The sequence below is a fragment of the Terrapene carolina genome, unplaced genomic scaffold, assembly GCF_002925995.2.
Source record: "Terrapene carolina triunguis isolate 2854851 unplaced genomic scaffold, T_m_triunguis-2.0 Scaffold102, whole genome shotgun sequence".
Classification (NCBI taxonomy): domain Eukaryota; kingdom Metazoa; phylum Chordata; order Testudines; family Emydidae; genus Terrapene; species Terrapene triunguis.
The window spans coordinates 3,154,704-3,179,695 of record NW_020664453.1 but is presented as its reverse complement, the minus strand read 5'-3'; the positions used below and the strand labels follow the sequence as shown (position 1 = coordinate 3,179,695).

The window sequence follows — 24,992 nt, the reverse complement described above, 5'->3', positions numbered from 1 at the left end:
ATGAGAAATGTTTTATAGTATAACACATCAGTCACGCTTCCTATTATTTAATCCATTCTATATTAGGCCTCATCACAATATTTGAAGGCATATGTTATAGGGTTGCCAACCCTCCTGGATTGGCCGAGAGTCTCCCGGAATTGGCCTCAATCTCATGGTTGCTACTGAACGCAATCTGGGAGATTTTGATAAGCTAAAAGTCAGGTCGGTGGTACAGCAGGGCTAAGGCAAGCTCCCTACCTGCCCTGGCGCCGCGCGGCTCCCGGAAGTGGCTGGCACGTCTGGCTCCTAGGTGCAAGGGCAGCTAGGGGATCTCTGTGTGCTGCCCCTGCCCTGAGTGCCGACTCCGCAGCTCCCACTGGTGGGAACCACGGCCAACGGAGCTGCGGGGGCAGTGCCTGCAGGCAGGGGCTGCGTGCGGAGCCGCCTGGCCGCCCCTGAGCCTAGGAGCCGCAGAGACATGCTGCAGCTTCCAGGAGCCGCCTGAGGTAAGCACCGCCCGGTTGGAGCCTGCATCCCGCACCCCCTCCCGCACCCTAACCTCCAGCCCTGAGCCCCCTCCTGCACTCAAAATTCCTCCCACATCCCACACCCCCTGCCCCAGCCCCAAGCCCCCTCTCACACCCAAACTCCCTCCCAGAGCCTGCACCCCTCACCCCCTCCCGCAGCCCAACCCCCTGCTCCAGCCCTGAGCCCCCCCGCACCCAAATTCTCTCCCAGAGCCCCCACCCCAAACCTCCTCCTGCACCCCAACCCCCTGCCCCAGGCTGAGCCCGGAGCCCCCTCCCACACTCCGAACCCCTCGGCCCCACCCCCTAGCCCAGAGTCCTCACCCCCTCCCATACCCCAATGCCCTGCCCCAGCCCGATGAAAGTGAGTGAGGGTGGGGGAGAGCGAGCGACGGGGGATGGAGAGCGGGGGCAAAGCCTTGGAGAAGGGGCAGGGCAGGGGCAGGGCCTTGGGGGAGGGGGAGGGGGAGGGCAGGGGAATTAGACAGTTGGCAACCCTAATATATTAACATAATGGTTACAAAACCTCAGACAAAAATTTGAACACACATCTTATCAGGTCTGCCTGGGTGGGGGGTTGACACACGCAAAAGGGACCGTTTGCCCCGGGCTCCCTGTTTGAGAGGGCCCCCAAACTGAGTGGCACTGCTGTGACCTGATGCACAGGGTCACAGCACCACTCAGGTTTCTCTCGGTGGCCCCTCCATCCATGACGGAGGGGTGGCTGCCAAATTTCAGTGAGCAATGTTGCAACCTGACATATGGGGTTGCAATGCCCAGAGTGGGGAGCAGGGCCCAGCCCAATGGGACAGGAGCTGCCGCTGTGGGGTGAGTACAGGGCAGGCTTGGCACACACACACACACACACACACACACACACACCTCTACCTACCTACCTACCTGAGGCCTCCCCTAAGTGGTAATTTTTTTTGGAAGGGTGGGGGGGAGGCCTCAGTTTCAGATTTTGTCTTAGGCCCCCCCCAAAATCCTTGTATAGCCCTGCATCTGATATTGTATAAAAGCTAATAAGATGATTATTTTTCAGCCTGAGACCCTGAAGCTACATTATTACATACCGTAAGGGCCCTATACTGTAAGAGCTCCAACTGTGGAATTCCAGCTGGTATCTCAGAATCATAGAAATGTAGGACTAGAAATGTAGTACTCAATATGTTATCTAGTCCAGTGCCCTGTACTGAGGCAGGACTAAATGTTATCTAGACCATCCCTGAGGAGGTGTTTGTCTAACCTGTTCTTAAAAACCTCCAGTGATGGAGATTTCACAGCCTCCCTAGGCAATTTATTCCAGTGCTTAACTACCCTTACAGTTAGGAGGGTTTTTTTTATGTCTAACCTAAATCTCTCTTGCTGCAATTTAAGCCCATTGCTTCTTGTGCTGTCTTCAGTGATTAAGAAGAACAATTTATCACCATCTTCTTTATAACAACCTTTTACGTGCTTGAACACTATTATGTCCCCCACTCAGTTTTTTTTCCCTCCAGACTAAACAAACCCAATTTTTTTCCAATGTTTTCTCATAGGTCATGTTTTCTAGACTTTTAATCATTTTTGTTGTTCTCCTCTGGACTTTCTCAAATTTGTCCACATCATTCCAAAAGTGTGGTGCCCAGAACTGGACACAGTATTCCAGTTAGGCCTTATAAGTGCTGAGTAGAGTGGAAGAATTACTTCTTGTGTCTTGTTTACAACACTCCTGCTAATACAGCCCAGAATGATGTTCGCTTTTTTTGAAACAGTATTACATTGTTGACTCCTGTTTAGTTTGTGATCCATTATAACCCCAGATCCTTTTCTGTAGTACTCCTTCCTAGGCAGTCATTTACCATTTTGTATTTGTACAATGGATTATTGCTTCTTAAGTGTTGTGCTTTGCATTTGTCCTTATTGAATTTCATCCTGTTTATTTCAGGCCATTTGTCCAGTTTGTCAAGATCATTTTGAATTCTATTCCTGTCCTCCAAAGCACTTGCAACCCCTCCCCGCTTGGTATCATCCACAAACTTAAGTATACTCTCTATGCCATTAGCCAAATCATTATAAAAGATATTGAATAGAATTGGATCCAGGTCAGATCCCCATGGGACCGCACTGAATATGCCCTTTCCAGCTTCATTTTGAACCACTGATAACTAACCTCTGAGTCTGGTTTCCAATCAGTTGTACAACCACCTTATAGTAGGTTTGTCTAGGCTATGTTTTCTTAGGTTGCTTAGGAGAAGGTAATGTGAGACAGTATCAATAGCCTTATTAAAAAGTTGAAATATATCACATCTACTGCTTCCCCCCATCCACAAGGCTTGTTACCTTATCAAAGAGGGATGTTAGGTTGGTTTGACAAGATTTGTCCATGACAAATCCATGTTGACTGTCACCTTCTTATCTTGTAGGTACTTACAAATTGATTGTTTGATTATTTGTATCATTATCTTTCCAGGTACAAAAGTTAAGCTGACTGGGTTTTTAATTCCCTGGGCTTTTCTTTTTCCTCTTTTTATAGATTTGCACTTTTTCAGTCCTCTGGGATCTCTCCTTTCCTCCATGAGTCCTCAAAGATAATGGCTAATGGCTCGGAGATCTCTGCAGCCAGTTCCTTAAGTATTCTAGGATGTATTTTATCAGCCTCTATCAACTTGAAGACATCTAACTTGTCTGAATAATTCTTAACTTGTTCTTTCCCTATTGCAGCCTCAGATCCTATCCCATTTATACTGATATTCACTATATTAGTCCTCCATTCTAACCTTTACGGCGAAAACTGAAACAAAACATATATTTAACGCTTTGGCCATTGCTGCATTTTCTGTTACTGTCTTTCTCTCCTGTCCTTACTCTTCATTTTGCTTCTAATGTATTTGTAAAATTTGTCTGGTTATCCTTTATCTCCCTAGCTAGTTCAATCTTGTTTTGTGCCTTGGCCTTCCTAATTTTGTCCCTAGATGCTTGTGTTGTTGTTGTTGTTTTTAAATAGTCATCCTTTGTAATTTGACCTCGTTTCCACTTCTTGTATGACTCTTTTTTGAGTTTCAGTTTGTGGAAGATCTGGTTAAGCCAGAGTGGTCTCTTACCATGCGTCCTATCTTTCGTATGCATTGGGATAGTTTCCTTTTGTGACCTTAATAATGGTGATTGGTCCTGCAGCACACAGTCCTGATCCCAAGAGGCACTAAGCTCCCAAACCTTCCAGTGAAATCAATGGGCGTTTCCAGGACTCGGCCTTACTCAGAATCAGGACTGTAGTTTCTGTGATGAAGACAATTGTATCACATGGAGTATGGAATGCATAAAGAGTAAAAAAGAAACAAAAGGAAGCATTGGCGTGAATGATTTCAATCAAGAAAGAATGAATTCACATTTCTCGTCCACCTCGCTTTGTGTTACAGAGGCCCTGCTTATGTACATATAAATATTGGCTACTGATGCAGATTTGCATACCAGAATTCTTCATAAGAATTATAGCTTTCCAGATATCCGCACCATGTTATATACATTATGCCCCCGTGAGTCAGTTAACATTGCTGTAGGAAGTTGCATTATTTTCATTTCCCAACTTTTGGGTGTGGACATTTTCAACCTTAAAGTTGCATTACTGTAAATTTTCTGTGTTTACTATAGAATTTTATCATCACCCTTCTAGGGCAAACTCTGGGCCCCTGCCTCCGCACCCACTGTAGGGCCCTAACTGGAGCAGAATTGGTGCAGTTCTACTGAGCAGGCCTGGGAGGGACAGGATTCCTGGAGACCAGCTTTTTAGGTAGCTCCTTCTGATGTTATTATTTATCATTTGTACTGCGATAGCCTCGAGATGACTCAGTCAGGGATTAGAGCCGCATGGTGCTAGGCATTGTACTAACAGGTAAAAAGACAGTCCTTGCCCCAGAGATCTCTCAGTCCGAGGGAGTGGTTCTCAACCTGCAGCCCAATCAGCAGACAGCTGCGGCCCAAGTGACATTCTCAGGGCCACACACGTAGTATATATATTGTGTGGATGCAGCCCACATAACACAGAGAGCTGCATATGCGGCCCACAATGGTAAATAGATTGAGAACCACTGGTCCAGGGACTATGATTTGAAGCAAACATGGATGTAACAAATAAATGAAGGTGGAAGGATGAAGGGACAGTAAAATGAACACAATACGGTTGTGCCAACATGCAGGGAATAAAGGCAGGGGCAGAGTGGGTGGGTTTGATACAGGGGATATGCAATAGGAATTGGGGGCAATGGTGAATTTTGGAGGTGGAGGACTTCCTATTGACCTCTCCAGCAGAATACATATAGGTTTGGACACATCTTTAAATGTTCACTCTAAGCAACAATCCAATTGCACAGGATGTTACAGCACACTGTACAAGGAAGCAAGGCCTTTGTACAGTATGTTACAGTCCTGTGGGGGCGAGCGAAGTCGTACTTCTAAAGAGACTTCCATACACTGTAATTGGAGCCAGAGAGCAAGGACAGTAGCCACTATGCCAGAAGTGTTTTAGTTTAAAAACAGCCTCAAAGTAAAATAGCACCATAGTAAATAATCTGGAGATTTTGGCTAAACAAGTGTACATGCCTTTAATTTCCCTTGCAAGCGAGTCTTTTGTGACTACTGACAGTTTTAAGAAGCTGGAGGATATTGTTCTGCTACACAACTACGGGCCCTTTGCAACACCTGCTCTTTGGCTGCTCCGCTGCCTTCCCTGTTTTTACACAGAAAACCAAGAACACAATGTGGGAAGAGTTTTCCATGCCTGATAATGGATTATCTGACAAATGGCCAACATTAGCTGTACATGGAGGCCAATTGTGGTGAAGAAGGTATTAGGACTTTTACAATATAACACACACATCTCATTTACAAATACTATGTAGTGGAAATTATGTTGCATAACTTAAAAGCTATTAATTGAGCTTGGGATGGAAGAGAAGGGGGTATTATCCATGGATTAATGCAGTCATCACTGGAATACAGTTCCTGAGAGAAAATGACATGGGGTGGGTGGGGAACTGATGGGGATAATGAATTTCAGTGTGCTGAGAAAAACAGCAGAATCCAGTCGTAACTCTGAATTCCTGGCAGGATTTTGAGCTTGTGGTGGGGGTGCCGTTATTTGTTTGTTTGGGTTTTCTTTGTGGTTGCACACACTAGTCATTCAAAGATTAACCCAGAATCCTTGTCGGAATTTGCATTTCCCCTTATTTATGCATTGGATATCAGAGCTGGTCAGAACGACCAATGCAAAGTACAGTCAGTACATGTCCACAGTACGTTTTGTTACATCCATTCCCACCCTCTTTTGTCGAGGCACTGTCCAAGAAAAGGTTCAGTCCTGAAAGGCACGGAGCACCCTCAACTCCCATTGACTTCACTGAAAGCGAGAGCATTCGGCACTATGCAAATTGGGCTCTTATATTGTTAACTCTTCAGGGTAAGGACATTGTCTTCTTGTATTTGTCTGTAAAGAACCACAACTATGGCACTGTGTAAATAATGAATAGTGACAATAATAAATGCTGTCTGTCTTCGTTTTCATACCAAGAAGTAGCTTTGACTCCATATAGTGTGTCTGTTAGGAAAGACAGGTGCATTCACTGTGCAAGGATTAGTTACTGTATGTCTGTCATGCTCACAGAGCCAAGCAGGGCATGAACACTACACTGCAAATCCTTTACAAATCAAAACTGTGGAAACAGGGTGGACATACAAACAGAGAGCAAGATGAATGACAGGCCATATAAACAAATAGCCCATGAAGGAATGGAAAGCAACCACAATGTACCTCAAGATGCTCTCCAAACATTTCCAAACAGTTACTCAGGAAATGGTGAAACCTGCCGATTTTAGAACATGTTGTAAAACAAACACAAGAGAATTACCTCAATCACCTGCTGCTTTATCGTAATAGCAGCCCTCTCATATTCTGTTGCATACAATCCTCTGTGTTGTTCTGGGAATCTTCCCTCAGACAGAGATGGAAGCAGTTCATATTTCTGAGTGTGGTACTGTGATCCCCAGTATACAGATATCTATCATTTCCCTATTATGGATTTTACAAAAAGCTTCAAAAAGATCTAAGCAGGGTCCTCTCCTTCTCCTTTTGTTTTCTCCTGCCCTAATTATCTTTGTTTCATAATTATCCTCAACGACAGAAGAAAAACAGCCTGATAATTGCAAGTACCGCACCGAGACATAAAAGGGTTGGGACAGAGCTGAGTTAAATGCAGCAGAAGCATAAAAGTTTTAATACCAGCAGCAGAATGTGTTTGCTATTTGCCATGAAAATGATCTGCTTTTTTTCCTTAAAGTTCTCTCCACTTGCTTGTCACATTGATGTGCCTTTTATTCCTGAAAATGCAGATATCCTTGTCCCATTAGTAAAAGAAAAAAGGAAAACAATGCATAAACGTGTATAATAAAATCAAAAACAGCCAGATTTCCATGACTAAGTTACACAGTCAACATTTCCTCTTGCTGGGTCTATGGAAATTTGGGTTTGATGGTTCCAGGCAGAAAGCACCAATTATTCCAAATATTTAAGATAAAGGCTGCAACTTTATTGAGTTTTTTTATTTCTACATCTCTTCAAAAAGGTCAAGATCATTCCATATCATAAGCTTTGCCAAAAAGCATTGTAATTAAAATAGATGGACAGATTTTAATTCAGAGCAGGCGTCTATTCACAATGGATGTCTGTTTAGGGTATTTGTTTAAAATCTGGTAATGTTAAATTTGTAACAACAACACAAAAAAATAATAGAGTTCTACATTTTCGTATAATTAATTTATAGCAAATGTTTAAGTAGGGATCTGCCATGAACAGAATCTAAGAACTGTGCATATATCAAAACCAGAGCCCAGATTTTTACATTATAGCCTTAAAAGCAAATACCAAGGATATGGGAACATTTCGCTCGGTTTGTTAAAGGAAACACTGTAGAAATGAGAGTGGCACACACTTCCTGGAGGTTTAATGGTGGCATGCCAGACTGCCATATGGAAGACTCCAGTTTGGGAGTGATTCTACTATCCTTATTTCCCTGGCTGAAACTTGAAAGCATCATGGGTGGTGAGGAGGGAGAGGAGGTAGTTTTCTTTCTATTTAAGTCACTGGCAAACTATCATTCATTTCAGTGGATGCTGGGATCGTACTCACAGAGGAGACATACTTAAACTCCAAAACTGAAGGGTGCCACTGCCTTTAGAGTGATCCCCTAGTGGTAGGATCATGGAGCAGTATGAGTGCATCTGCACTGAAAGGCCATGCCTCAGGCCCAGCAGTAAGGTACCATCAATGACAGCCTCTTATGGTTAATGGAATTAGTTGATTAGAAGGGGAGATTAAATGGTTGCCCCAGATGGAATGACAAGATGAGGCAAAAGCCAAAGAGATCATCTGACCCTGGCATTCACATCAGGCCCCTCAACCAGGCCCAGTGAAGGCAGAACCCATGTCCAAATCCTGAAAGGTTGCTACTGGGAAAAAAAGATTATAGCAATGAAGGGCTTCAAAAGGGAAAGGTATATAAAGCAACAAAAACGGGAACAATACCTGGTATCTGAGTGTGTTAAATTCAGGTGACCGACATGTAGCAATCTCTCACGAGATAATGGGTGGTCTCGGGTAAGTGGATTTCCTGTGTGGATGAGCAGACTCTGTCTACAGACAGGTACTGAGCTATTTGTCATCTCCATGTCCATCATGTTCTTCTTCTCAGAGATCAAATTACAGTGGCCGTATCCACCATTCACTGTTAAATACATTAAAAAAGAGAGAGTGAGAGAGAAAATAACCATGGATGCTGCTATATCAGTTATCATTCTCAGTTATTCACACTTTTGGCTCCTCTCATGAAAGCATTATAATTGCAACAGCAAAGAATGTTAAGGGTTTCACAATGAACCAAGAACTAATTCCAAAGGAATTAGTGTCCAGAACGTATTGCTCTTGTTCCTCTTTTTAAAGATGGGGCTGTTTTTCACTTCATATGTTAGCTTTAAAAAAAAAATGTGATAGGTTCCTTTTCTTCTACATTTTTTGGGAGGTAGTATTTCCTACATTTTTTGTTTGGTTAGTTTTGTTTTGGGGTTTATTCGTTTATTTTGGGGGGATTAGTTGTTGGGTTTTTTTCTATTAGTGAAATTAATGGAGACAATATTAATGCAAGGGTCTTCTGCAGTCTAATTGAAGTCTTTATTTTTTGTCTACACAGGAAATTTATACTGGTATAAGATGTGAAAACTAAGGTGTGATTTAAAATTGATAAAGTTACAGCAGCATAATTCCCCATGTAGATACACTTAACATGACCTGAGTGCCTTTTTTTTTTATTATTTTGGTTTAGCTTATGTCACTTTTAAGCTAAACCAAAAAAAGCCACTTTAATAACAGAATAAGAGAGTGTCCACATAGTGACTTATATCAGTCTAACTATACTGTTTTAACTGTAGCAGTATAATTATACTGGTAAAACTTTCCTGTACAGACATGCATACCTGGCAAAACTTTCCTGTACTAGCATGCCCTTAGTATGAAGGATCAGGGCATTAGTGAGGAGATTCTAGTTTATTTTCTGATGAAAAATGAGGGAAAAAATAAATATTTTCCATGTGTTTAAGTTTATTCGTATTTTCAAAATAATCTATGATTTTTCTATATTCTTATTCTGCTATGGCTAGATCTGGCACATGATTAATTTCACTCTTACACCAAAAGATGAGGGAAATGGACCAAAGATACAGCAATCATTCTAAGAAAAAGAATTCTGAATACATTTTCAAATCTATCCATGGACATTAGATGCATAGATCCAAAAAAGATGGATGTGTTTAAAAACAGATGGCAAAATATAGCCTAGGACTTACATCCTGAGCCTGAAAACACCAACACACATGCTTAAATTTAAATATGTGAGTAATTCCATTGACTTTAATGGGACTACTCATGAGCTAAAAGTTAAGCATGTGGGAAAACATTTGCAGAATAGGAAGGGCCTTAAATTGCTAGCTAAAAAAAAAAAATCACTATAGATATTTATTATGATATGCTTATTGCACATAGGCCATGCCTTTAAAATACTAGATCATAAGTATGGCCATACTTGGTCAGATCAATGGTCCATCTAGCCCAGTATCTTGTCTTCTGACAGTGGCCGGTGCCAGATACTTCAGAGGGAATGAGCAGAACAGGGCAATTATCGAGTGATCTATCCCCTGTCCTCCAGTCCCAGCTTCTGACCATCTTGGTTAATAGTTGATGGACCTATCTTCCATAAAGGTATCTAATTTGTTTTTGAATCAAGTTATACTTTTGGTCTTCACAACATTCCCTAGCAACAAGTTCCATGGATAGACTATGCATTGTGTGAAAAAGTACCGGTACTTCCTTATGTTTATTTTAAATGTGCTGCCTATTACTTTCTGTGGGTGACTCCTGGTTCTTGTATTATATGATGGTTAAATAACACATCCGTATTCACTTTCTCTACACCATTCATGATTTTATAGATCTCTATCATATTCCCCCATTAGCTGTCTCTTTTCTAAGGCCTGGTCCACACTAACCCCCCACTTCGAACTAAGGTATGCAAATTCAGCTACGTTAATAACGTAGCTGAATTCGAAGTACCTTAGTTCGAACTTACCGCGGGTCCAGACGCGGCAGGCAGGCTCCCCCGTAGATGCCGCGTACTCCTCTCGCCGAACTGGAGTACCGGCGTCGACGGCGAGCACTTCCGGGATCGATTTATCACGTCTAGATAAGACGCGATAAATCGATCCCAGAAGATCGATTGCTTACGGCCGGACCAGGAAGTAAGTGTAGACCTGCCCTTTGCTGAACAGTCCCAGTCTTTTTCTCTCTCCTCATCTGGAAGCTGTTCTATATCCCTACTCATTTTTATTGCCCTTCTTTATACTTTTCCCAATTGTAATATATCTTTTCTGAGATGGGACAACCAGAACTGCATGCAGTATTCAAGGTGTGGGAGTACCATAATTTATATAGTGGCATTATGATATTTTCTGTTTTATCATCTGTCCCTTTCCTAATGGTTCCTAATATTCTATTAGCTTTTTTGACAGCCACCGCACACTGAGCAGATGTTTTCACAGAACTATCCACAATGACTCCAAGATCTCTTTCTTGAGTGGTAACAGCTAATTTAGACCCCATCATTTTGTATGTATAGTTGGGATTATGTTTTCCAATGTGCATTACTTTGCATTTATCAACATTGAATTTCATCTGCCATTTTCTTGCCCAGTCACCCAGTTTTGTGAGATCTTTTGTAACGCTTCGCAGTCAGCTTTGGACTTAGGTATTTTGAATAATTTAGTATCATCTGCAAACTTTGCCACCTCACTGTTTACCCCCTTTTCCAGATTATTTATGAATATGTTGAACAGCACTGGTTCCAAAACAGATCTTTGTGGAGCCCACTATTTTCCTCTGTCCACTGCAAAAACTGACCATTTATTCCTACCCTTTGTTTCCTGTCTTTTAACCAGTTACTGATCCACGAGAGGATCCCTCTTATCCCATGACTGCTTACTTTGCTTAAAAGCCTTTAGTGAGGGACCTTGTCAAAGGCTTTCTGAAAGTCCAAGTACACTATATCCCCTGGATCACCCTTGTCCACATGCTTGTTGACCCCCTCAAAGAATTCTAATAGATTGGGGAGGCATGATTTCCCTTTACAAAAGCCATGTTGACTCTTCCCCAACGTATCGTGTTCATCTATATGTCTGAAAAATCTGTTCTTTTACTATAGTTTCATCCAGTTTGCCTGCTACTGAAGTTAGACTTACTGGTCTGTAATTGCCAGGATCGCCTCTGAAGCCTTTTTAAAAAAATTGATGTTACATTAGCTATCCACCAGTCATCTGGTACAAAGATTGATTTAAGTGGTAGGTTAGATACCACAGTTAGTAGTTCTGCAATTTCATATCTGAGTTCTTTCAGAACTCTTGGGTGAATATCATCTGATCCTGGTGACTTATTACTGTTTAATTTATAAATTTGTTTAAAAACCTCCTCTACGGACACCTCAATCTGGGACAGTTCCTCAGATTTGTCTTCTAAAAAGAATGGCTCATGTGTGGGAATCTCCCACATAGACCACATATATAATCAAGGAGAAAGGAATTAAAATCACACATACAAAAAACAGTTTACAAGAGCATCGGTGGTAACTGACTTTTTTTTTTTTTACATTGGAGAGGAGAATTGCATTTATTTACCTACTTCAGAAGCATGTTGTGAGGGTTTTTTTAATGAATGTTTGTAACATGTTTTGAGATCTTCAGATCAAAGGAACTAGAGGCAGGCAAAGTACTTGTACTAGCTCTGACTGCTTTTCACTTACATTTTGCCTCTTGATAAACAAAAATGACAACAAAACCCACTCGATATTCTACTACTAACAATTTGCTATTGACCAGTTTTCTGATCTGCCATATACCAAATCAACAGACCAGGCAGAATCTTTTCATGTTAGTGAAGTGTTTGAATGGAGTGGCAATAAAGAAATGTCATAAGTGTTGCTTGAAGCTGTCTCAATTGAGCTGCATACTGTGCTATGGATGAAGGTGTAGTATAAACATGCATTTAAGGCAAAATCAATTCAATTTAAAAGAAAAAACAAACAAACCAGACAAAAAACCACCAACAGGAGTTTGCAGTCAAAGGCCTGATCCTGCAGTCCTTATGCAGGAAAAATTAAATGGAGTCTTGCTTGTGCAGAGTAGGACTGGAGATTTGATCTGAAAACGTGTGTGTGTCACAGTAAAATATTTTTAAACGTTTCCTTTTATTAGCCCCATCTATATTTGGAAACTGACCCATTGCAAAGAATGGTTGTCAGCAATAGAGCTTCCTGAACTAGAGTTGAAAACGGTTTGTGTTACTGTAGATGAAACAAAACCATTTTCAGTATCATTACAGGAAGTGTGACTGCGACACGACTCCACCAAGTCTCAGGGTATGTCTACATTGCAATTAGACACCCACAGCTGACCCTTGCCAGCTGATTTGGGCTCACGTGGTTCAGGCTGAGGGGCTATTTAATTTCAGTGTAGCCATTCTGGTTCAGACTGCAGCCTGAGCTCTGGGACCCTCCCATCTTGCAGTTTAGACATATCCTGGGTCACACTGTCTGTAACATGCCAGTTTTCCAATGTAGGGTTTTGACTCATAAGGTGGAACAAATGGCTTAGTTCTATATGTGGCAATTCACACTTTAAAATGTCACTGACAATGGTATGGCAAAAGAAATGGTATTCATCATGCACTGACTATAGTGTAATTGAAATAACCACTTTTGAGAGGTTGGCACACAGGTCTGGAACTGTGAAGAAAGTTTAGAGGTGGTTCCAAGCATAATGGCCTGATTTTCATGTCCATTGCAGTTTTGGGGCATGAAAAGTATGTGAACATCAAGTACACATTTTTTCTGAACTTAACATACCATCCTAATGTGGGTTATTGCTGCTAACTGAATATATTCCTTGAAAATGTTAAAACAATCCTTTCTGCCAAAGAAATACTTGCAAAATACCCATTCTGCGAACTAAGATACATCTCTGTATGTGCGTGTGTGTGTATGCATAATCAGGAACAACTCACTGAAATGAGCCAGATTCTCCTCTCATATACATATACTTAAGTGGAATTACCTCTATGCAACCTTTATATACAATTTCTATCATTCTTTCATACTTACATACATTCCAACATTCACATTTACCTTATTAGCCATCTGTTGTGATAGTATCAGGAATATCGTGGTATACAGCATTTTTAAATCTTTTCATGAGGTAAAGGTAATTAACAGTGAATATATGAAGTTCTGCACTTTTCCAAAATGGCTGCCATTTCCCTTTGTTGGATCAAAGCCACAGGCTGTGCTCTGTTAAAACGGCCACCATTTCCCTACAGCTTTTGACTGTGAAGCTCTGCTTAACAAAAATGTCTTTCCTTTTCCATGTTTCCAATGGGACAGAAGCTCTGCTACCCGCCAGGAAGATGGCTGCCCCCTGTGCCATCAGGAGGTACAGAGGGACACTGAGTTGCTGTCAATGGAATTTAAATGGGACCAGGTTCAGAGCTCTAGTGAATATGAGAGAGGGGATAGTCTGGAAAGCCAATGATTATGGAAGGCAGGTAAATCTTGGAGGTAAACTTTGAAAATCCAGATCTTTTCTGGCCTGGAAGACTCTCTGATAACTGGAGAAATAGTGAAAAAGATGGCAACACAAGAGTCAAGAAAATCAAACCTGAGATCTTGAGAGGGGAAGAGGTTTTTAGTCACACTGTTTAAAACTATGTTGTTTGTTTACTCTGTAAATACCTATTTCACTTCAATGACTATCTTACATTTTGGGGGAAATCAGAACTTTGTTAAAGATTCAAACCCTGTCCTTTCACTTAGGGAACGCCAGGCTTGACATTCCTGATATTGCTAAGGGAAGAAACAAGCGAAGGAAAAAATTGGCAGATGATAGGAGAAGAACTTTCTGGCCATGATAAAAAGCAAAAAAAGGACATAAGTCTTTGTACAAAGTATTTGCCATTCAGCTTTAAAACTTCTAAACTATGCTATCACTATATCTACAAAAACAAGTCACTCACTTTCTCTCTCTATTCATGTTACATAAGGCTGAGCTGTCAAGTAAGGACTGATTTTCCTTTCACTTACATCAGTGGTGTTACTCCTGTTTACTGAAATCAGAGTTGTCAGCACTAGACATTGCTGAAAATTTTCCATCAAAACAGTTTTTCAACAGAAAATTGGGTTTTTGACTCAACTTTGTGCGTGTGTGTGTGTGTGTGTGTGTGTGTGTGTGTGAGTGTGAGAGAGAGAGAGAGAGAGAGAGCGAGCGAGAGAAAAGTATCTGCTTTCTGAGGACAATTTTGACATTTCATTTAAAAAAAAATCCAAAAATTGAAAAGTTTTGTTTGTTTTTTGGTCTGAAAACCAAAAAGTTTCACCCAAAAACATTAGGCCAAAAGTTTTGATTTGGAAATGCTGCTATGTTACCTCGTGGGAATTGTAGTTTGGGTGTCTCTTGGCCCATTCTGCTCCACTGGCTGGGCTCCCCAGCTGGACTACATCTCTCATGATGCACTGTAGTCACGAAACTCCCATGATGCACCACTGTACCTCAGGAAGAGGGGAGGCCATGGTGCACCATGGGAGATGTAGCCCAGGGACCATGGAGGAGAATGGGAGCATGAGGCATCCAAACTACAACTCTCATGAGGCACCATCAAAACAAGGGCATAATCAGACCCCTAACTGTTGTTAATTTGCATATAGTCCTATGTATTGAGTGTTTAAAAATACTGTAAATTTTTCTTGGGAAGAACTTTCCATGCATCTTTAAAAGCCACACCTCCCAGATATAATGGCAGACCTGGGAAATATATCCCTCCTATGACATCCTAGCCCTGGTTCCTGACATCCTAGTCATGGGTCATTACTTATTTCACTAGTTGAAAGTAAGATGTTGACTACAGAATATCCATTGAATGTGTTCTTTATATCCTGGATACGATCAATTGTCTTTTTATGTTTTTTCATTTATACCTGACCAGTAATAAAAGCAGCCTCTCTTTCTTTTTCAGACTCTGGATAATACAAGTCTGAAATTCATTAAGGACTTTCTAAACATGCATTTTAACAATTTTATCATATTATCAGAACACAGAAACTTGAAGCTTCCATCCAGAATTCAGCAGTGCTAACCTGTAGCAACACATCAGAAAACACTGATATTGATTTGTTTGAAGAGGGAGATTTCCTAGAATAACATTAACACTATCCCCATGCTGTCAAAAACAATTCTCTTTTCCAATAGCTGTCAAATCATGAAACTCTTTCCCCCCGTCTCCCGCATAAAGAAGCTGAGTACTCAAAAGCCAAATCCACAAAATTATGCATGTTAGAATTTCAGCCAACCTGCCGTATGTTTATCTTCACAAAGTACCTTGAAGATTTGTTAACCTGGGCTCCAAACAGACTGTCTAACATAATCTCATATCGGGTCACCTTTGCACAATGGCATCTTTAAAAATGTGCCAACCATAAGGCAGCTGACACAACAGCAGACAAGTAATGACATTAAAAGTATCACCTTCTTCCAGCAGCAAACCTAAATTAGAGAGGAATTGCCTCTGAATAAGGCTGGCCAGATTCTGAACTCAGTTACACCATCATAGACAAAAGCAACTTCACTGCCTTAAATAGAGTTAGTCTAATTTACATCAGTGTAACTTAGAGTAGAACCTAGCCTTTTGACAACTGACTTTTTTGTACAATCTTAACATCATTGGCTGGTACACAGGAGATTGAAGTATTTTCCATGCCTGAAACTGGAGTTCCTCTTTCATTGGCATTTGGGGGCCTTTAACCTACATAGTGTAACTTACCAATGACAGATGAAAAAAGAGCACATATTCCTTACCTGTATGAATGGTTTATCCTCATTTCAGCAGAACCATAATAATTCCATAAATCCATATTAAAAATTAATCCAAATTTACAGAAAGTAAATCTAATGAAACTAGAAGGTGCCTTGGTTTCCAGAAGGATCTCATGGAAATGGACTCCATAACAACTTAACTTTTCTCTCTCTCTCTCTCTTTTTTTTTTCCATCTACTGGGTTTGGTTTTGTATTTTTAGTTTAAATGCTTAAGAATGAAATATAAACGATTTATCCAGAAGTATAAGAAAACTTCAATCCTTCAAATCCTTCCATAAGAATAATCAAATAGGTTCCAATTCTGATTTCTCACCATTTTGTCAGTGGCATTGACTCCATTGGACATATGGCTTCAGTGGAGTTGTTCCGAATTTATACCAGCATAAATCAGATCAAATTCAGACCCACTGGCTTTAAAGGGACTGCTCGTATGAGTAAGGGCAATTTACATATGTAAAAGCTATTCTCATCAATCAGAATGTGCAGGATTGAGTCCTACATTTCTTCTTCTGGGTGAATTTTACTTAGAAATGTTCAGTAATAGAATATCTCCCGCCTCCCAACCAATGTAAACCTGCCTGAATAACCAGAATAATAAGTATTAAAACCAACAAAACTAAATAGCAGTAGCTCTTTTCCCTCCCCAGGGAACACCTCGTTCCTTATTCATTTAGGCTGTGTATATGGAGGTTTCATTCTGGTTGATAAAATTCACCATTAGGCCTTCAGCCAGATGGGAGTGAAGTCTTATTGAAAGGATAATTGCTCAACAACAAACATATGCTGCAGTGCTTTAGAGCTTACCTAATTAAGGCCAATGAACAAATAACTGGAATGACATACAATTTAAATGACTCATATTCAAAATAGAGATAGGTTTGAAATATTTGCCTAACATACTTAGATATCCTCAGAGCATTGTGGGTTTTGTGGTGACTGCTAAACTAGGTCATTTACTTTTTCTTGCTGCTTCATTCGCTTTAATTACATTTTATTTTTAAATATTTTGCCATCCATCCCTGGGTTTTTGGGATAAAACATCCAGAATCCACCTATGACATCTCTGAAAAATGGAACACTATTATTGGCACCATTACTGGTGCCACATTCTTTTTGTGGAAGACCAAAAGGCTACTGGATTTTTCACTCAAAGGTGAAATTCATCAGTGATAGAACAGACCATGAAAGGCCCCCAGTGCAACAGAATTACTAATGCCAGGGTGCCAACACACCAAAATTGGGTAACATGGAGAAGGGATGCAAAGGTACTCTATATACCATCTGTTTGGCAGAGCAGAACTCTGCATCAGCTACGCATAGCCCATCAAAGGCGGTAAATCTAGTATCAGGACGGGGGTCATAATTATAGTGTAGCTGGAGAAGCCAGTGTCACCCCTGTACACCTCATAATTTTAAAAGTTATTGCAGAAAGGCTGCAGAGCTGCTTTTGTCCTGACTGCGGGTTACATAGTGTACTCCATCGCTCCCACAAAATCCACAGAAAGCTTCTTTACTCTGCCTCTGTTTGTGGCATGATCGGAGGAATGTCACCTAAGGTCATATTGACACTGGGGGAAATTTAAAAAAAAAATATTCAGACCAATTCTGGGACTGATTAAGCTAAACTAGTGTTAAGACTGGTGGGAGCCTCTGTGTAAGCAGGGCTCTGTGGCTCAGAACCATTTCTACCATTATTTTAGGTGAAGTTGCTGAAAAAACCATGTATAATTTAAACGATTGTGGAAACAGTTCAGGCCTTTGGAGCCTTTTCTAAACTATGGTTCCTGCACTGGTTTAGCTGAATCAGTGGTAAAACCGGTTTGAATTTGGGGCTAATTTTCCCAATTTATCAACCCCCTTCTTTAGTTGTGGACTCCAGAACTAGACACTGTAGTCCAGAAATGGTCACACCAGTGCCAAATACAGAAGTAATATAATCTCCTTACTCCTAACTTGATGTTCCCCTTTTTATGCATCCAAGGATCGCATTAGACATTTTGGCCACAGCGTTGCACTGGGAGCTTATAATCAGCTAATTAACCACCATTCCTCCCCTCCTCCACGAGTCTGTTTCAGAATCACTGCTTCCCAGGATAGAGTCCCTTCATCTTGTAAGCATGGCCTACATTCTTTGTCCCTTGATGGATACAATTACATTTGGCCATATTAAAATGCCTAGTTTGCTTATGCCCAGTTCTGTTCCTCCAATCCATGTGTTATCTGCAAATTTTATCAGTACTGATTTTATGTTTTGTTCCAGGTCATTGATAAAAATGTTAAATAGGCCCAAGAACCCATCTCTGTGGGACCCCACTAGCCCACTTCCTCAGCCCATTTACACATTTTGAGATTTGTCAGTTAGCCAGTTTTTAATCCATTTAATGTGTGCCATGTTAATGTTTTATCGTTCTAGTTTTTTAGTCAAAACATCATGTTATGATGTGGTACCAAATCAAATGAATGACAGAAGTCTACATATAGAACATCAACACTATTACCTTTATCAATTAAACTAGTAATCTTATAAAAAATATCTAGTTAGTATGATAAAAATAAAAGATAAAAGATATCAACTTATTGATTTATTTGTGTGATTGAATACAAGAGGACTGGGGAACTCAAGCAAACTCAAAAAATCAAGGGGAAATACCCATTGAAATAACTCATACGGCATCAGTCTATTAAAATTTGTGAAAGATAAATATATTCCACGTATATTTTTTTTTGCAAATGTGGACCACAAATGTTGGCCACATCTATATTTATTATTTCATGTTCAATTTATTTTTTTAAATCAAACTATTTGGTTTGTCCTCCTCCCCCCCCCCCCACCACATTCTGTGGGATTTCTTTTTACGGATTACACACAATATGATGAAAGAGTAAAAAAAGTGGGACAACATTACTGCAGCAAAGACAGAGCATTTCATTTTACATTGGTTCAAACTAAAATAGCTTGAAAATATTCCAGTATTTTCTAGAGATCTGCAACTCTTTTATTAGTACTGGCATGACATGGAGTCCAATATATACAAACAACAACAGCATACAAAAGCAGTAATGATACTTAATATTTTTTATCCTCAAAGGGTTTTGCAAACATTAGCTAATTCACAACACCAAAATGACTCTTCATAACACCCATACATATAATTCAGCAAAGCCCAGATTCAGGAAAGCACTTAAGCAATCACTGAAATCCATCCCTACTCTGGAATGCACTTAAGTCCCATTGACTTCATATGTTTAAGTGCTTTCCTGAATCAGGACCTAGGTGTGTAATATTTTAAATATTGGTAAATTGAGGCTCAGACAAGTTCAGTGGCTGGCCCAAGAACATAGAGTCTGTATCATGGCCAGGATTGAAACTCAGGAATTCCTGGTTCTCAGTCCTGACCTCAGATCCCCAGACTTTATGCTCCCAAACAGAATAGAGCAGGGGTTGGCAAACGTTTTGGCCTGAGGGCCACATCTGGGTATGGAAATTGTATGGTGGGCCATGAATGCTCATGAAATTGGGGGTTGGGGTAGGGGAGGGGTGCAGGCTCTGGCCGGGGGTGCCGGCTCTGGGGTGGGGCCAGAAATGAGGAGTTCAGGGTGCGGGAGGGGGATCCGGGCTGGGGCAGGGGGTTGAGGACTCTAGCTGGGGGTGTGGGCTCTGGGGTGGGATGGGGGATGAGGGGTTGGGGGTGCAGGAGGGTGCTCCAGGCTGGGACCAAGGGGTTCGGTGGGTGGGAGGGGGTCAGGGGTGCAGGCTCCAGGCAGTGCTTACCTCAAGCAGCTCCCGGAAGCAGCTGCAAATCCCCCCTCCAGCTCCCACGCAGAGGGGCAGCCAGGTGGCTCAGTGCGCTGCCCCGTCCACAGGCACCGTCCCTGCAGCTTCCATTGGCCATGGTTCCCGGCCAATGGGAGCTGCAGGGGCGGCGCTTGGGGCAGGGGCAGCATGCGGAGCCCACTGGCTGCCCCTATGCATAGGAGCCGGAGGGGGGACATGCCGCTGCTTTCAGGAGCCGCACGGAGCCACAGCATGCTTGGAGCAGGGCAAGCCCCAGACCCCGCTTCCTAGCGGGAACTCGAGGGCCGGATTAAAATGTCTAAAGGGCTTGATGCGGCCCCTGGGCCGTAGTTTGCCCACCCCTGGAAGAGAGATACAGGACCAAAAATGTGCATCAAACCTAGATGTAGTAATTAGTAGAGAGTCTTTTCCAATCTACACAAAATATAGGTCTGGTCTTCACCTCAGTCATTGGTGAGGCAACCCCACTAATATCACTGGTGAAGCACATTTGGCCTTTTCTGTGATCGTATTTTACTTCTTCACAGTTTGTATTTTAATAACAAGAAAAAATGTTAAAATAAATGTTTTAGGAAAATTAAGCTCTCATAACATGATTTTCATTAAAAAGGAAATCCTAAACCTTGCTAACAGGCACCTGGAGGATAGAAGCTTTGTCCAGTGAAACTTGGTGTAATTCTTTTTTTTTAAACATAAAAAGAGCATGAATGAATAGAAGTCTAATTCTCACGGTTTTTGATACATGGGCTATAGTTATACATTTGTCAATGCTCTGCAGAACAATAGCAAAGAGGGGCTCCTCTCTGGACCCATCAACAAGTATATCTAAGAAGATGCTAATATAACCCTATACAGTAGGGATGCCAACCCCATGCACTGAGGGGCACATACATAATTTGCCAGGTGCCCGAGTTTTGTACTGAAGGCATGATAGTAAACAAACACTTAGCCCTTTTATACACTAGGAGGGATTTGCCAGTATAATTATTACTGCCATAGTTATACTGCTAAAACACTCTAGCATAGATGCAGTTACACTGGTATAAAGCACAGTTAAATCGGTATAACTGCACCCACACTAGGGCTTTTACTGGCATAGCTAAAAACTTTTAAGTGTAGACTAGGCCGTACCCACTTGCATAGGTTTACTCCCACACATGGTGCCATTAAAGTGAATGGAATGACATGCTGAAATGTTTGCAGGATCAGGTCCTTAATTCACATATACAATTTTGTACATGTTAAAATAAAAAAATAAATGCACAAAACCATAATACCTGCAACGTCCTGGCTAAATGAACAGCAATTCCTTTTAGTTGGAGGCCACCAGCAATAAAAACCTGCAGTCAATCAGTTTTATCCTCATCTTGCACTTTCTGGGAGAGCGTGGCTGAGAGTGTACTCATTTGAAGTGAGCTCCCCTGTCTCTTAACAACATGTACAAAATCAGGGTTGCCAGGCATCCGGTTTTCGACCGGAACGCCCAGTCGAAAAGGGACCCTGGCTGCTCCAGTCAACATCGCCGATCGGGGCATTAAAAGCCCAGTCGGCGGCGCAGCGGGGGCCCAAGGCTAAGGCAGGCTCCCTGCCTGCCCTAGCTCCGCATGGCTCCCGGAAGTGGCCTCCAGGTCCCTATTGCCCCTAGACTCATGGGCGGCCAGGGAGGCTCCACGCGCTGCTCCCACCCAGAGGGCTGGCTCCTCAGCTCCCATTGGCCGGGAACCGCGACCAATGGGAGCTGTGGTAAGTGCCGCTGGGACCCCAAACCTCTCACCCCCTCTGCACCCCAAACCCCTGCCCCAGCCCGGAGCTCCGCCCACACCCAAACTCCCTTCTGGAACCCACACCCCGCCCACACACCAATCCCCTGCCCCAGCCCCCTCCTTCACTCCAAACCCCTCATCCCCAGCCCCACTCCAGAGCCCACACCCCCAGCCAGAGCCTCACCCCCTCTGCACCCCAAACTCCTCCCCCAGCCCAGAGCCCCTCCTGCACCCCAAACCCTTCATCCTCACGCCAGAGCCCACATCCCCAGCCTGCACCCCCTCCTGCACTCCGAACCCCTCAGTCCCAGCCTGGAGCCCCCTCCTGCACCCCAAACCCCTCATCCTTCACCCCACCCCAGAGTCCACATCCCCAGCTGGAGCCCGCACCCCCTCCGCACCCCAACCCCCTGCCCCAGCCCGGTGAAAGTGAGTGAGGGTGGGGGGAGAGTGAGCGACGGGGGGGGTGGAGTGAGTGGGGGCGGGGCCTCGGAGAAGGGGTGGGGCAGGGGTGTTTAGTTTTGTGCGATTAGAAAGTTGGCAACCCTATGTACAATCCTGATGCCAACACAATCTAACAACAACACTACGAAACTCTTTAGCAGAGGGCAGCCATTAATGTGCCTGGAGAATGCCTCTCAAACCAATGTCTTCAATATAGTGGAGAAGGAACACACTCCTAACTTTCTCTCATCCAGCTAGAAATTTGTTATGATCCACACACTGTAGCAATCCACTTACTTTGTGATAAAATGGAGAAGGGCCAGAATTTGATCAGCTGCTGGATACATACAGAGGGAACGCTCCGTGAGGAAGGGTCTGTTAAACTTTGTGCAGTGAACAACAGCTTTATTGAACCAACAAACTTACGAACAATGCTGCATATTCTTGTATGCCAGAAGAGTCTTTATATTGACTAACTAGATGCACAACACATATATATGTCCTGCCTTTATACAGATCCGTTATAAAAGGAGCTATTCACAATTGCAACGAGGACTGCACTGGACTGGCACGCTAGAGGGATTAGCACTCCAAAGGGACTGGAGAAACACCGGAGAAGGTGGTTGTCTGTTTACTTTTGAAAAACACTTTGGCATCATGAGCAAGACATGGAAGCAATGTCCGGGAGCAATGGGAACAGAGGGAAAACAGTGGTGTGTATGGACTGTACCACTACTTGGGAAAAAAACTGTAGCATAGAGATCTCTAATGGAAGAGTAGATTTAAAAGTGATAGGCCTTATATAATCTTCAGGCCCTGAAACACTGGAAAGTGATGGGAAGGGCCCCACAAATGCATTTTTTCTGCCATAGTCATATGAATGTATTTAGTGTGACGTAGTGTTTGTGCCCAGTCAACAAGATGAATGTTGTTTACTTTCATTTCTTTTAATACAGTAAACATTAGCACTAGTCTAGGCTCCAGGTGGCTTTTTCCTTCCTCACCCCAGCAGCTGGTCCATGCAAAGAAGTCCATTAGCTAGTCATAAACAAAAGAAAGGAGGAATAGGCTCATTTTGTCTGATCAAGTTAATGTTTTTACTTAAGCTGAAAAGAAATACAAGAGATCCAAGATTAAGAATAGACAAGAAAATGTGCACTGCAAAAAGGAGTTATTGTGGCTTTTAAACGCAGGAAATACTCTCTTAATTAATTAATCCACAAGATTTGAAATAGCCATAACCTTCCATTTCCAGTCCTGTGGTATAAAATATACCATCAACATATGGGACAATTTCTGCATATGGGAGTAACTCCTAGTGACTTCAGTTGATGTCAGAAAAATAATAAAGACTAAGCTTTTGCAGTATCCCAAATACAACAGTTCCCTGGATGGAATTAGGTTATTCTATTGCACATTTACTTAGTTATGGTTAGATATTGTCTTTAACAGCCATTGTCACTGTTGGGAACGGAGGCATATTTAGGCCTAACAGATGCCTGCTGTGAATTTTAAGAGTCTGTCCTGATAACTTTAAACAGCAAAAGCATAAAAGGAACTGGGTATGTGACAGAAATTGCAGAGTAATCATATTTAGTGTTGCACATGTGTAAGAAATTACAGCGTAATCATGTTTGTGAGAACAAGAAAAGATAAGGTAACTAAAAAGCCAGAAAAGAGTGGTTTGGACTAACACTAAGACTGTACTGATGGGGGAGGAGAGTTAACATGGAAATGAGAGACTAATACATATGTATAAAAAAAGATAACAAAAAGTTATAAATAAGTTTGTGTAACAAAGGGAGGTCGAAGCTGTATTGTCTGGTGCTGGAGGTTACTGTGATGAGACCGTCCGGATAAGCTTCCCACTTGTGAGTAACTGATCACTATTCTTTGAGTGTTTTGCCATAATAAGTATTTGTTAGACCCATTTGCTGAGTAAGTGAACCCCAATCTACCTCAATCCAACAGCACCACAGGGGGGAAGATGTAGAGGGGTACCACAGCAAAGTCAGTGGCTAGAGGCATTCTGCTTACAAGGGACAGACGCTGGCAGGATGCCTCTTGGGGAATGCTGGTTAGAGGTGTGCAGAGTATGATTCTCCCAGTGCTGGCCCAAATAGGGAAGGGAGAATGGGGCAATGGTCACACCCTGCTCCAGCTAGTCATGCCCCCTTTCCCATGTCTTGCACCACCGACTGTGCTATGCTGCCCCTAGATCTTACTTGCAGGAAGGACAAACATCAGTATCCTGGCGGCTGCCTGCAAAAGTGGAGGGAAGGGTCCCTACCTTCTCCCCTTTTCTGGGCACTCATAATCCAGTCCTTATTTTAGTTCCACATACCTATAAATACCCAGCTCAGACACAACAGAGAAATATAGCATTCTACTGGTATTCTATATAATACTTGCTCTGCATGGATTCACAGTTCTCAACCCCAGCTGAAGCCCATCACACCATCTGGGTGCTGGCCCATTTCATTTGAAACGCCAGGAACATTCACTGCATTGTATAATAACTGGCAGCCGCTGACAGCCTGTTTGGGTTTCAGCTTTCTGCTCCTACTAATCAGGTCAACGGGCAATCCTGTGCTCCCGCTGTCCAAGGGAACCATGACAAATCCAACACTTTGAACTAATTTCATTGTGCATATCAATACATACAAGAAAACAGCACACACACACATCTCTCTGTCTTCAGTTTGTCTTTATTTATGACTCTGAATTTGAAACGTCGGGATTTTTACAGCAGACTGTACTCAGACAGGCCCAAGAGATGAGAAGAACTACAGAATGGTTCTCTCAATACAGAAGTTCACACATTTTGTGATGAAGGGCACCTGAATTTTCTCTAGCGTGGATATGCTTTAATAGTAATTTAATGCAACTCCTTTGAGCAGAAAGTATCTTTTCAGACACACACGTTAAGCGTGAGTCTATTTTTTTACTGGTTTTTCCTTTAAGTCATTTAATTCACTAATAACCAACAT

At 42.2% G+C, this 24,992-nt stretch overlaps 1 protein-coding gene across 1 annotated transcript in view; it reads right to left on the bottom strand.

The window, feature by feature from the left end:
• LOC112120571 (zinc finger protein GLIS1) overlaps positions 1 to 24,992 on the bottom strand; it is a 274,792-nt gene that overhangs the window by 142,888 nt on the left and 106,912 nt on the right. The window contains 1 exon segment of the mRNA XM_029911585.1: positions 8,068 to 8,266. Within this exon segment, the coding sequence (XP_029767445.1) occupies positions 8,068 to 8,266 (199 nt within the window).